At 38.9% G+C, this 13687-nt stretch overlaps 2 protein-coding genes across 8 annotated transcripts in view; one reads left to right on the top strand and one right to left on the bottom strand.

Moving 5' to 3' along the window:
• On the bottom strand, positions 1–4913 carry CRIPT (CXXC repeat containing interactor of PDZ3 domain). The gene is made up of 5 exons (XM_035565187.2): positions 4836–4913; positions 4614–4679; positions 4170–4224; positions 3410–3513; positions 1–722 (listed from the first exon to the last, which is right to left on the bottom strand). Exons 1-5 carry the CDS (start codon positions 4849–4851, stop codon positions 658–660), a joined length of 306 nt encoding a protein of 101 aa, XP_035421080.1. The 5' UTR covers positions 4852–4913; the 3' UTR covers positions 1–657.
• The window catches only part of PIGF (phosphatidylinositol glycan anchor biosynthesis class F), a 25554-nt gene continuing 16756 nt past the window's right edge, over positions 4890–13687 (top strand). For all 7 annotated transcript variants that reach the window (XM_035565110.2, XM_035565120.2, XM_035565137.2 and 4 more), the window contains exons 1-5: positions 4890–4973; positions 5265–5500; positions 7128–7219; positions 8049–8165; positions 13435–13543. In XM_035565110.2, the coding sequence (XP_035421003.1) occupies positions 5273–5500; positions 7128–7219; positions 8049–8165; positions 13435–13543 (546 nt within the window). In that variant the 5' untranslated portion in view covers positions 4890–4973; positions 5265–5272. The remainder of the gene's footprint in view (positions 4974–5264; positions 5501–7127; positions 7220–8048; positions 8166–13434; positions 13544–13687) is intronic.

Here is a 13687-nt window from a genome sequence, read left to right on the forward strand (position 1 = left end):
TTAGAAATTTATGCTCATTATTTTATTGCCTTGGGCCACCAAATGCTGTATGTAGAACTCCTTAGGGGTTGCTAGGAGAACAGCTCAGTCTTACTGCAAAAGTACAAACTGGCAGAGTAACACACTGCATTTTAGTAGATTAACAAGCTGCAATACAAAGAACCCTACTGTTTCAACAGAACACTTGAATCAAACTCTGAAAAGCAGCACTTCAAAGTACAGGACATAATAGGGATGAGAGGAATTATAAATATGCATACCTAAACAAAGATGCTACTTCCACGAGGTGAAATAACCTCATATTTTACACATCTATAAAGCATTACTACCAGACAAGCAAGAGACTCGAGATGCAGCAACAGAACAATGGAAGTGTTAATCTCAAGGATGTTACGATGGTAACATAGTTTCAACCTGTCACTTTGAACTGTAGCAGTTGCTGCAAACCATTACCTTAAGTATCAGTTAACATTAGTGCTAAAACAACAAAAATCAAATATCATGTACATTTCTATACAATCAGGCAATCTTTATCTCTCATCTCATTCCATGTAAATGTATTATCTTCCAGAAACTGATATTCACAAATGATTTCAGAGAACGGTTAATGTACAAAGATGCCTTAGTTAAAGTTCATGAAAAGACTGATCAATATAATTAGACAGAGGTTTGCTTGTAGTTCTTCGTATCCAAGACCTTCTTGCCACACATTGAGCAGATGCCTATAAGCACACAAAAGGTGTGTAAATTATTCAAAAATCATTAAGGTTTTTTCTTCAAAACATAGCCTCTATGTTTTTATAAAGATAATTTTCAAGTAAATGTTAAATGAGCACTCATTGACAATCTGCATGTGCACCCCCTCACCAGATATTGCTAATTCAGAAGCAGTAATATGATTTCTAACACAAATTAGTATTTGCAGCATATGTGTAATACTTCCACTTACAAAATAAGCTCTATTTTGAGAGCATTATGATTCATAACAGCACCTGAAGCCTCCGTAATTTGCTCGAATATTGGAGGGCAGCCAGGAAAGGCTCCCATCTGGCAAACAGTTAAAAAATGGTGTGTTATTAAACTTCGTAAGTCCTGTAGCCTGAGAAAAGTAGCTAAGCTAAGGAAATACAAGCACCAGCAAACTGACTGCTAAATGGAAGATTAACAGATGGGGAACTTTAGGCAATTGAGAAAGTTGAGTACAATTTCATAGAATTAAACTATTTAGAGTAACAGAAGAGATAAATAACGGACACTAACAATGTGCGAGAGTTGAAGTGAAGATGACCACTGTTGACACAGAAGACTTTGACCTAAACCCAAAGAGCGGTAAGACAGAAAACAGGAGTAGCGAAAAGTACACAAGTTTGGCAGGGGCAAAGGAGGGAGTTTCTCAGTGTTTCCCTCTTTTTCTAAAACTGAAAGGTGCCAAGTCTTCTGTCCAGTAGGACCACATCTCCTTTTACAAGACTGTTCATCAGCAGACAAAAAAAAACATCGTGACAACTATTTCTGTTGCCTCTCTCCAAATCACGGGCTTTTATATATTGACATCATGTGACTGGACACACATCTGAGAGTCCCCTAGGAAGGAGAACAGCGGGGAACATGCCAGGAGATTTGTTCTGGAGTTCAAAATCCAGCCCACCCACTGTTCACTCCAGGTCTAAATTGAGGAGTAATTAACTTTAGGTCTCTGAATTTCAGAGCTACGCAACAGTTGAAGCACCAAGCAGTAATACTGCACCCGCTTCAAGAAACATGCCACAACCTTAGTCGTTGATGGTCAGAACTAGAACCTAAAGCACTTGAAGATTAAGCTCTGACTTTTATGAGGTTTCCACCTGGAAAGATACACGAGCAAGCAAAGACGAAATCCTGAAGGCCACCCAAAACAATGATAAGTTTAAGAAAGAACAAGGTTCTACCATACAGGATTCAGGCAGCCATCTGGTGAGCATCTAGCAACTAGGAAAGGCAACATTCCTACAGCAGACTGCTAAACCACTGACTCAGCGACACTGTGCACAGTTATAGAACAATTAACGTCATTCCATAAACAAAACTTACTACTGGTTAGCTGTTGCTCTACACCTAGCAATTGGTTCAACCTGTGTCTGTGGGGGTTCTTCAGTATTACTAATGTAACTGAGTTCATGTTGTTCTTTCTTCCCCCTCAGAGAATTAAAAGTTTGAGCCCTTTTGCTTATCTACTTAAACCCAGATGACTGGTAAAATTTTATAATCTTAAGGCTCTACATCAAACTTGGTTGAATTTGATTTTTTTTGTTCCTGAGGGAACTTTTGAACAATTTTTTTTTAAATAGTGAAGGCTTTTAATGAATATAGGAGATAGAGAGCTTCTAGGCATAAGAATTTCAGCACATTCATACATTAACTCACAAGTACAGAAAGATTTGATATATTATGTACTGCAATGTCTTGCTTTCTAGGGACAGTGATTAAATTCTTATTTTTCAGTTTTATCTTAAGCCAATCTTGACTTTCAATGCATGAAGTACATTCACAATTGGGCCACAGACTCCCTTTTGAGAAATGAACCTCTCAATTGCTTATGTTAAGCTACTGAATGAATAAGGATACAATGAGGAGCAAAGACATCCATAAGTATAATTTATCTTCAGATACACTTTTTAAATTATTTTTACACCCCAGTTTATTTTTCCTATTTATACCTCAGGTATACTATTTTTGTTAAGCTAGTCTATTACTTTACCAAGACTGGATTATTTTTTAAACCAGTACTTCAAGTTTTGGATTTAGCTATTGCAAAAAAGGTAGAATGGAGAAGGGAGCAGAAAGACAACTGCAGCAAACGAGTTTCCTTTTTTCTTTTTATACCAAGAAAAAAAAAATCAAACTTGCTAGATGACAGTTTTCTATGCAATTGCCAAGATTAAGCTTACTTTTCATCTATCCATTTCTACTGCTTTAGATACCAGAAACATTTTAAAAGAAGTTGAGTCACAGAATGACTTACGTTGAAAAGGATCTCCAGCAGTCTCTAATCCAGCCCCAATCCCACTCAAAACACAGCCAACTTGGATGCAGCTGCATGGGACCTTTCAAGTCAAGCCCTGAATGCTTCCAGTAGAGATTCCCTGAGCTCTACTGTTATTACAATATTTGACCACCCTCATGGTGTAAATTGGTTTCCTTGTATGTAATTAGAGTATCCTGCACTCTAACCTGTATCCATTGCCTCTTATTCTATTGTGCACCTCAGAGACAAGTCTGACTTCATCTTCTCTACACCTTCCTAATTACTAGTTAAAGACAGCAATTAAATCTCATCTCAGCCTTCCCTTTGTAAGGCCAAATTCAAGAGTTCCACATGATCTCTAATTTCAAACCAAACTGTGTTAATATAGTATTTAGTGAAACTCACCTTTTTTATAGGCACATCCTTGACAATAGTGAGACCCTGGCTGATGGACGGAACTCTTACAAATCCGACATATTGCAAATTTGTTCTTTCCATAAGGATCAAATCTGGGAAAAAGGAAAAATACTTTATGAACATTGAAATAAAGGTACTTCCTCTGCCTCATCCTAAAAAGTCTAAGCCAGAGGACACGGACAGAAACTCCAGCAAAAAATATGATTAAAAAAAGGAACATACAAAGGTAATTTCTAATAGGATACACAAACTCTAAAGAAAAACTCTCCTTCCCCATTAAGAGAGATTTCTTGCATTATCAAGATCAAATTATTAAAAGCAGAACTAAAAATGTATCTTTTTACTAAGATACAAGGCTATTTCGAACTTAAGACACCTTCCAGCAATGCCCCCTTGCATAATATAACAGAACTCTCCCAGAATTTAAAGAAATGCTCAAGAGATCGTACACGCAATCTTAGCATGGAAAATAAACCTTTTCAGCTCCTCTCTTAACACAAACATCGAACCCTAGCAGTTTTAGGGAAGACTGGAGCAATATAGCTGCCTACACTCTGATTCAGCAGAAAGCACCCATGAAACATGTACGGACATAACTTTTAACAAGTCATAACATGCCATAACCCCCACAAAGAATTTTTAAAAAGAGTATTTTGGGTGAGTTTTGAGGAGTTACCAAGCTTTCCAGAAACCAGGTGTCAGCTGCAGAAAACTGATGTTTTAGCTGAAATCTGGCTCAAATACTGACCTTGCCTTCTTTGAGGTCAACGCCTTGTTTTCATTTAGCTTTCGGCCACCACTCTCTACAGAAAGAACAAAACCACAAAGCAATAAATTTCCCAGTTTCAAGGATATGTGGGAGAAGTTTAGCTTGCAGCTTTTACACAAGGGCCAAGGAAGTCGCAGAGATAAAGCACACAGCGCAGCACAGAGGCACAGGACACCAGGCTACCTTCTGCTGGCCCAGCACATCACCCTTGCGTACAAGGGGGAAAACTGGACACATTCAACGTCGAAAAGATCACGGCAAACAAATCCCTGGTGTATTAAATTAGCATGCTAAGAAACTACAGGAGTTAGGAGTTAACTTGATAAACTACCACAAATTTTAGCCCTAGGATTGTAAGATGGCTAGGGAAGGGAGCCGGCTTCGAGCTCTCTGCGAGACAAGCGCTGATGCCGAGCGCAGCACCTGTGGTGTTTCTCGCCCCGTCCTTCCACGTATCGGGAGTGATCACGGTACCGAGCTTCCTCTCACCTACGGAAGGAAACGTTACGAAGGAAAAAGATTAAACCAGCGCCGCGCCACCGCCCTCAGGCCACGGCCACCCGAGGGGGACTGAGAGGGCTGGGGGGGGGGCGGGGACCACCCAGGGACCCCTGGAGACCCGTGCCCACCGCCGTCCCCACTCACACTTCTCGCACACCATGGCTGCCCCTCACAACAACCGGTACCTTCCGGGTCCGCCCCGGAGCTGACGAGCTGCTGCTGCCGCCGCTGCCGTTTTCCGTCGCCGGGCGGCCACGGCGCCGCGCCGGGGGTGAGGCCGCGGTAAGTGGCCGCGGGGGACGGGGACGGGGACAGGGACAGGGACAGGGGTAGGGGAAGGGATAGGGACAGGGATAAGGATAGGGATAGGGTCGGGGCTGTGGCCCCGCGGCTGGAGGGAGAGCGGGGAAGGGCGCCGGGAGAGGCCGCTCCCGGCCCGGGGTGCTCGGGTTTGGGGCGGCGGTGCCCGGGGTTCGTTGGTGTGCGGGCGGCGGTGCCCGGGGTCGTGTGGCGGCGGTGCCGTTCTGCCACGAAATGGCCGCCGGTGCGCCCGCGCCGCTCGCTGTGTTGCAGGGAGCGCGATGAGGGATGCCGAAATAAGGAGGCTGTGGGCTGCCAACCTGCTCTGCGCTGCCTCCGTCGTCCTGACTGCTGTCGTGCCAGCTTTCTTCCTGGACGGGTTCACGGTTTTGGGGACGCACCTCACGTGGCTGTGCGTTTGTTCTGTTTGCGTCGGTACCCTTAATGTAATGTTGTGTTTAGTTCTAAAACCAAGCCTGTCTCCTAAGAGAAGTTCTTTGGGTAACAAGGTAAGCTCATTCTTAAGTTACTACCAGCTGATACGGAGGGGAAGCTAATTCTTTCATTGAACTAATCAGATGAGAAAGAAAGGAGTTGGAATTTTTGGTGGTGAATCCTTGTTTTCCATGAATGAGCTGAGTGCAACACCTGTTGTTAAATATCCTGAAAATAATGGAGAATTTACTTCATTCCTTACCTGCAAGCAGCCTCTTTGGGTGAGCAATTCCCTGCCCGTTTCTTGCTGACACGCTGTGGTTTGTAGCCCTGGGTCCAAGAACAACTCACTGGCAAACGCCAGCGCAAAGCAGGACGGGCCCAGAAGGCACCTCCTAGTCCAGGCCTGACCCTCAGTATCATGAGGATACACTTTTCTCTTGTGTCATTATAGGTTTGGAGTCATTTCAAAAAGAAGAGAAATAGTGTGTAGGATTTGAGGTGTAAGAGTGAGAAGAGCAATTTAAACATGCTAGTAAACTATAAAAAGCAAACTGAAAAAGTATTTTAGTGATTGCATTGCTGTGAATGACTAAATCAGCGCACTATATATACCTAGGAGAATTTTTTTTTATAGTTGCAGACTGTAACAGAAGCTTTAAAGGTATGAATCCCAACATAATAAGCTTGAAGAGGGCCAATTCAGAGCAGCGCACAACCAGTCCTTTGAGGGCAGCTTGAGAGTTGTGCACTCTCCGCATGCTGCTGGGTCAGACAAAGTCAAACACTCTTAGGTGGTGACTCTTAAAGAGTTAAGCAAACATCCCAGAAAGCAGCATCTTTGTATGTAATACTTCTGCCGTAATATCCTGTTGACAGAGAGGGACGTAAAATACACAAAGTCATCATGGAAAACAAGTATTTTAACCATCTGTGATTTGAAAATGAAGCGGGCATCATGTTCTAGGTGAGATTTCATCCCAGCCTAGTGTAAGGAATGAATATCAAAAAAGTGTTCAAGTGAGATTATGGGTTTCCATTGGTGACCTGACCAGAACAGACCTAACCAAAACTATTTATCGAGTGTCTGTACTTCTGTCCAATACAGGGAGTACCCAGAAACTGTTGTTTAAATTCATGGACAGTTATTGGTGTTTTGCAGATCTATGAAAAGTCGTGAGCATTTTTCAAAGGGATTTAGAATTCAAGATGCCAAGTTCAAACCACAGTGGGTTTTATTTTATATAGCTTTACGTATTATATTTGATTTTGCATGTCTTTTTTCAGGTTAGGTACTTTCTTGCTTTTAAATACTTTTTCACATTCTGTAAAAGATGCCTTTTAATGAATGGATGTAATGCTCAGATGTAAAGCACGTAAAAATATCTGATGAAACTATCTCTGTTTATTTTGTCATTTCCAGTTGTATTTTTTGTATGTTTGTCTTAACATTACAAGGTGGGTGAAAACATTTTAGATGGAGTGAGCGTGGTCATTTGTAATTCATTATTTAAAGTATTAAACATAAGGAAACCTGTGTGGAAATATACCATGCTGTTATCATACTGTGCTGTAGCTAAAATTAAATATCTGAAGAAATAGGTAGTGTGCAGTGCTGTTGATAAGATATAGGCTAGGTATGTTACTTATGTTCTCTCTTCTTTTGAAACATTATTCTGATATTTTATTGCTCTTTTTTAGATATCCAGATTTCTAAAATGCTGTATATACTTTTTCATGTCTTGCATACTATTTCATGCGATTATTGTTCTTTATGGAGCACCTCTCATAGAGTAAGTCAGAAGACCCTATTTTTCTCTAAACGCTTTAAGGGGGAGTTCTCCTTGCTGATATTGGTATAAGTTCTTGTGTATTAGCCGGTACATTGGATATTTGAAGATAAGCTCCTGGCTGGGCGGAGAAGGATGGCTGCCTTTTTGTAGAAGTTAGCTCTTACAATTTCTCTGTATTTGGAGATATGTTTCATGAGACAGTTACAAACAAACACTTTTACTATAGTATTTGTTATAGTTATGGGTATGAATATTTTCCAAGTTTCATTTAGTCATTTCTACCATAAGCTTCTAAAATATGCATCTTGCTTATCTTTCATCCTTTTGATATTAGTATTTTTAATTTTTAAGGATGATTAAGAAAATAGGAGAAACATGAAGCAACCTAACTGATTTCTGAGAGAGATGATCAATTACTGACTAACAATGACATCGTCTAGTTTGGGTTCATGGTTGCTTCCACAATGTCAAACTAGAAAAATAAATTGAATATTGAAGTAAATATCCAAGTGTTCTTCGGAACTGATGTTATGTATGAGGTATATAATGTATTTTTTAAAATGTTGCAGGTATCAGGCATTTAAGTAAGATACTACATTGCAGTCTTTGTTGAGGTAACAAACAGATACCAGATTTTTTTTTCCTATTTTTCTTTACTGTTTTAGAGTAAGAAGAAAAGACTTCTACATGAGGCTTAAGAAAGCATGCATGCTTTCACAAGTTGACTAAGAGGGTTTTTTCCTAAATCTTGGAGCTCTTTAAAAAATAAAAAATAAAAAAAAATTAGTAGCTTTACCTGACTTTATTTTGTTATATTGGTTCTTTGTAGGTCAGTGACTGAGACATTTTTGTTTGCAGTTCTTCTGTCCACCTTTACTACTTTACAATGTTTATGTATGCTGGGACCAAACATACAAGCTTGGATACGGGTATTTAGTAAAAATGGGTAAGTTCCATTTCCACCCCAGGTAAAATTTAGAATAGAGTGAATTAATGTAAATAAGATATCATATATTTTTTTGAAAAGAAAGAAAAAAAAAAAAGGAAGCTTCCTGAATTATGGTGTTTTTTTTTCACTTTTGTAATTTAGGGCCTATGAAAACTTTTCTGACAAAATTAGTAGTTTTGAAGACGCTAAAAAAGTGTTCAAGTGAAATTATGGGTTTAATTTGGTGACCAGAAAACTGGCTTTTTACATCTGGTATCCAGAGACTAAATCTTGCTTTATTTGTTTGAAGGAAGTAAAGTTTCAGATGAGCATTTTAGTGATGTAAAACCATTCTGCTGGCCAGTATGATGATCATTAAATAGAAAGGAGTCTTGTGACTGAGCTGCATAGGGAAAATCATACCTTTATAAAGACAGTGTTTACAGTAGCAATAGTAAGCCAGAACAAACACACTTTTAACAATATTTTTAACTTGGATGTAACTGTGAAAATTATATATAATCTACTATGCTCTTAAGTACATAGTCTTTGTCGGTGCTCTCTTTCAAATTTCAGAGAAAGCTGTTTTCAGTGTCAGTTTTCAAGCATAATTTTTTTTTCAAGAGTATGTTTAAAGGAAAATAAGCTTTTTTAACCTAGTAAAAGCCATATCATTGCCATGTATTAAGGATAACTTATTTTTCAGAAGTATTCTATCTCTTCTGCCTTTTTTCACTCATTAAATAACAGGAACATTGAAAGGCTAGGACTCTGAAACATAAAGAAGCCCTATGTATGCTTGAAGTTCAATAATAAGATCTTAGCATTCATTCCCATATAACAGTTCATAAGGGCAAATTCTCACCTCCAAAGAAAATGAAAAGTTGTATAGCTCTGCTGACCTAATGAGTTGCTTTTGTTTTAAACTTGTGTAGAGAAGGTCAAAAATAGACTTTTTATAGTTGTTTCATGTATTGTTTTTTGTATTATCTCAGTTCTCAGCTTACTGAAAATTATCTTAAATGCTTATCCAAGTTGGTTATGCTTTTTATTTTCAGTAGAGGGAGTGAATAAAGTAATAGAGATGACACCTTGCAATAATTCAATAAAAGCATGGAGTTGTTTAGCCAAAACAAATCATTGCTGGTTCACTTAGTCATCTTTGGAAGTTTTGCAACTGGAAATCATAGGTGAATTCAAGTAACAGATGTTTGACAACAGTCTTTCTTTGTGCTAGGTTAGACCTTGAATGCGTGTCTGTTTCTTGCCTACTCTGGATCCCAATGTTGTTTCAGTATAATTATTGCATAGGAAACAGGGTTGTCTTGCTTTGACGTTTTTGCTGTGACACCTTGTACATGTTTCTTACTAGTGAGCCATGTGATGTTATCAGAATAAAATGCGTATTTAATAACGATGTTTAGTTAGACTACCCTTTGAACGAAAATAGACTACAAAGAAATACTATAGCATTTTTTTAGGGATTGCAGCAAGATGTTCATTTACAAAGAATTCTGTTGGCTTTTCATTTGACCTCATGAATTCATGAGTTGGAAGGTCTTGCACTTAGGTGTTAGCTGAGTGTAGGCATGATTTATTACAAGGTTGTTTCCTCTGACTTAACTGTTTGGAATGAGGTGGGACAGGTTGAACGGAGGAAAAGGGCAGTCAGGTAAGATCAGCATGGCTGTGTGCCTTGAAAGACAAGTGTACTGAATTGAATTGCACTGAGATAGCAAGCTGGAAAGTCTGATTAAGAACGTAGTGTAGAATGAAAGAAGAACTTGTTTACAAAAAATGAGTACGATTTAGACCAAAGTAATCGTTGACACTTAATTTTTGTTGCTTTTATTTGCCTGTGCAATACTTAAAAGATCGGGATGTGCTTGTGCTTTTGTCTTCACAGAAAAATGGAAAAGGGCACCTAAAAAAGTTTATCTTGATGTATCAAGTGTAAACAAGTGATAGATGTTAATATTAATTAGCCAGCTATTCCTCTGGATACCTACTCATAATGTTACATTGAAGTAACGTGGTATATAACCTATTGCATTGTAATAGCTATGGTACAATTGTGTCATCTGCCATAAATAGATTGGAGATAATTTTGTGAAGTGCTTGTTTTTTCTGCGGAGGTGCTTAGCTTTCTGTGTTTTTAATTGCAGCACTTCTAGTCAAGTGATCGCTTCTAAGAAAGCCAAAAGATCAGTCTGTGAGTCTAAGTCACCTCACCTGTAGGGGGCAGATGACACATGCCAGCTCAGGATAACGTGATCTGTGACACTGCAGGCTTATTGCTTGTATTAGCAGTGTTTGGGATGTTGGTGGATGAGGAAGACGTTGTTTTGTTGGAATGCATGAAACACAATTGTAGCTCAGGCAGAAAATTCCACGTGCTTCATGTTTTCAAACTGAGTGCACTTTTTGAACAGTTTGAACCAAATAAAGTAAAAGCTCAAATTTCTTAGAATTTTTCAAGAACAATTTACTCTTGCCTGAGGAGTCTGTGTACACATAGAATGTGTGAGAAAAGGAAGCTTGTGCATTCTGCATCATCAAGACTTGAGTTTTAAGGAGGCTGTAAATAGGGCTCTTCTTTTCACCGATTTTCCATTTGAGAAGGGATGGGCCCACTCTGGCTGTCTCTGGACTCACTGTTCTGACACGCAGTGTCATGACACTGATCATATGCTATCATGTGCTGCTGAGAGTGGGTAGAGGGAAATAAAAGCTGTGGGAAGGCATATTGACACTAATGGAAGTAGGAGACCTTAAAGGGTGTTTCAGTAGTTGTTGGCTAAAATAGCCTCCCGCATAAAAGTCTTGAAGAAATCAGCTCTCCATTGCTGATTTTTTTTATTATTTTTTATTCCTCCTTTTGAAGACAATTTATTTCAAGTCCCTAATCTGTGCAACTGTGTTGAAATTTCTGGTGTCATAGCAGTTGTAAGATGTTACCTGGGTGGGAAGTAGATTCTCTATTTGGAGCTTGTCCAAAAAAATAGTATAAACCAGTAGCTTTACGGCTCTGTCCAGTTCTCATTTCTCTCATCTCATCACTTATTGTGTCCTGCTTACTCTCACAGATTTGGAAATGTCCTTTGGAAAGGTGGGCATTGTCAAAGCGCTGTACTGCTTTGTATTTCAGTACTGCCACGGTGCAGAAATTCTAGATCTTGTCTGACCAGGAGCTGTCTTAATAAATTCTTTTTTTAACTAACCTCTTAATTCAAACGTTATTTAGAACAGCGCTTAACTTGTATAATTAATGGGATTAAATAATGATTTGAGGTTTTAAAAGGTCTTTATGCCACTCGTGATAATTTATCATCTTAAATATCACTGGTCTTGCCTGCAGAATCATTTCAGTTCTCATTTATTCATGGTTTAAAAATACACAAATCTATAAAACATAAAGTTCATAAATGTTTCTACCATTGCTCCTCAGGTAAAAGAAGGATTTGTGTGATGCATCAATGAATACCTGTAAAAATCCTGATAGGTGACATTCCATGCAGAAAAGAGAATAATCAAAACATTGTTACTGTGATACGATGTTGGAGGACATGGCATGCTGTGTTGGAGTAGCCTGTGTCCGTGCTGCAGAGTGGATGAATGAGAAGCTCTCGTTGTTGCCAGGCTGCCAGTGGCTGTTCTTCACTCGGGCACTGTGCCTTGCTAATTCTGTTGTTTTGCTTTTGGACTCAGTCTGGTGCCTCCATATGGCGCAGCAGGATGTGTGTAGATTTACCAGATAGGATGTCTTGTGAGGTATAAATGTACCTCAGTCAGTCCTCGGTATATTCTCCTGGCTCTTTCACTCCTTTAGGGCTGTAGTGAAAGTTCTCTTCTCCCTGCTGGCTCACAACTGCCTGCTCAGTTATTCAGCTTCTGGAAATAATTTACAAGTTTCAATGTGCAGACTTATAAATATTTTTTTAAAAATACAAATAAATAGAATTGTGTGCTTAAATCTAGTATTACAAGTTACAGGGATGGGGTTAATGTAGATGAAATAGTGTCTGTTTCTGCCCCCAAATGTTAGCATTGAATTATAAATACTGTAATCTGTATGACCTTTATTTTGCAAACAACAGAAAATGTTTGCCCTACGCTTGTATTTCTGTCAAATATCAAATGCAGCAGCGAGTTACACGTACTCAGAAATAGTGTGAAATTTTAGACTCTTCTAAACAAGGGTTAAAGGTTTAAAGCTTTTCTTGTCATGCAACCTAAACATCGCTTGTGAAGTTTGGGTTTTACTGCTGTCTAGACATCTAGCCATAAAAATGCCTTCCCCCCCCCCCCACCCCACCCAGTTGGCTAAAGTTGTATTTGTGTTTATAATCTAAGATATAGAAAATCTAAGATTCAGATCTCTCCTCTTACAGATTTGGAGCAGGGATTCGAACCCAGTCCTCCTGCCTCTCAGAACTATGCCCTATGGTGTTCTGAACTGCTGTTCTGTTTTCTTAACTGGTACAAAGAACGCAGATGCTCATGGCTTGAGGAAAGCAAAGCAATCACTTGGTAAACTGATAATGGACAATAAATGCATATCTAATAAGTGGAAATCCAACTTTTCCAAATTTTTTCCTAGTGGTAGGAGGCTATAAACTCAAGACCAAACTCATTAAAAATATCTGCTGTGGTACACTACACACCATGATTGGCGATGCAAAAGGAAGTCTTCAGCATGCAAGAAATACATCCTGCTGCCAGCGTAGTTGAACTTGGAAGCAATGTGGCTTAAAAGCTGTAATATGCAGGCTGCATTTACTTTGCAGTGTTTCTTTTCAGTTTATGTAAGTTTGCTTTGCAATATTAACATAACGGGCTTCTCTTTAAATTTCAAATTGTCTTCGGCATGAAAGAATAACAACGTATCTATGCCACAGAGTACTTTGTGATCCCATACTACCCCTTCAGGTCTGTTTTTCCTTGCAATGCACATAGTGTTTTTGTGATATTTTAACTTGCTGTTGTTATGGTGTTTCAAATTCAATAGGAGTGTTTTCAGGTAAAATAAATTAGCTTTTTCAGTAAACACCTCAAGGGGAAAAGATCTCTAATGAGTGTTATAGAAAGATTGTGATTATAGCTAAAATATGCAACTTACATTTTACATATAGTTTGTATATACCTGTTAGGAGAAACTTGCATGCTATTTATCAAATATATTGATTATTTGTTTGTAATCTCAAAAATCTTGGAAGACATCAGATCTAACATGTGAAACTGGTAACTTTTGCTGCTGTTGAAATCTTGTAACACACTTCTCTTGCAGAGCTACCTGCATCTGGGAAAACAGTCTACAGATTACTACAACATGCAGTATACTAGGAGCTTGGTTTGGAGCATTTCCTATTCCTCTTGATTGGGATCGACCTTGGCAGGTTAGTATCTACACCTTTATCATGAATATATTTATTTTCTGGGTATAAAGCTACAAAATTGTCCTGCAAGCTACACAAAATTGCTCTGAAACTGTACAGGTATATTGGATTTACTCATACCTTATTTCTGTAGGGTTGTGCCAA

The sequence above is a fragment of the Cygnus atratus genome, chromosome 3, assembly GCF_013377495.2.
Source record: "Cygnus atratus isolate AKBS03 ecotype Queensland, Australia chromosome 3, CAtr_DNAZoo_HiC_assembly, whole genome shotgun sequence".
Classification (NCBI taxonomy): domain Eukaryota; kingdom Metazoa; phylum Chordata; class Aves; order Anseriformes; family Anatidae; genus Cygnus; species Cygnus atratus.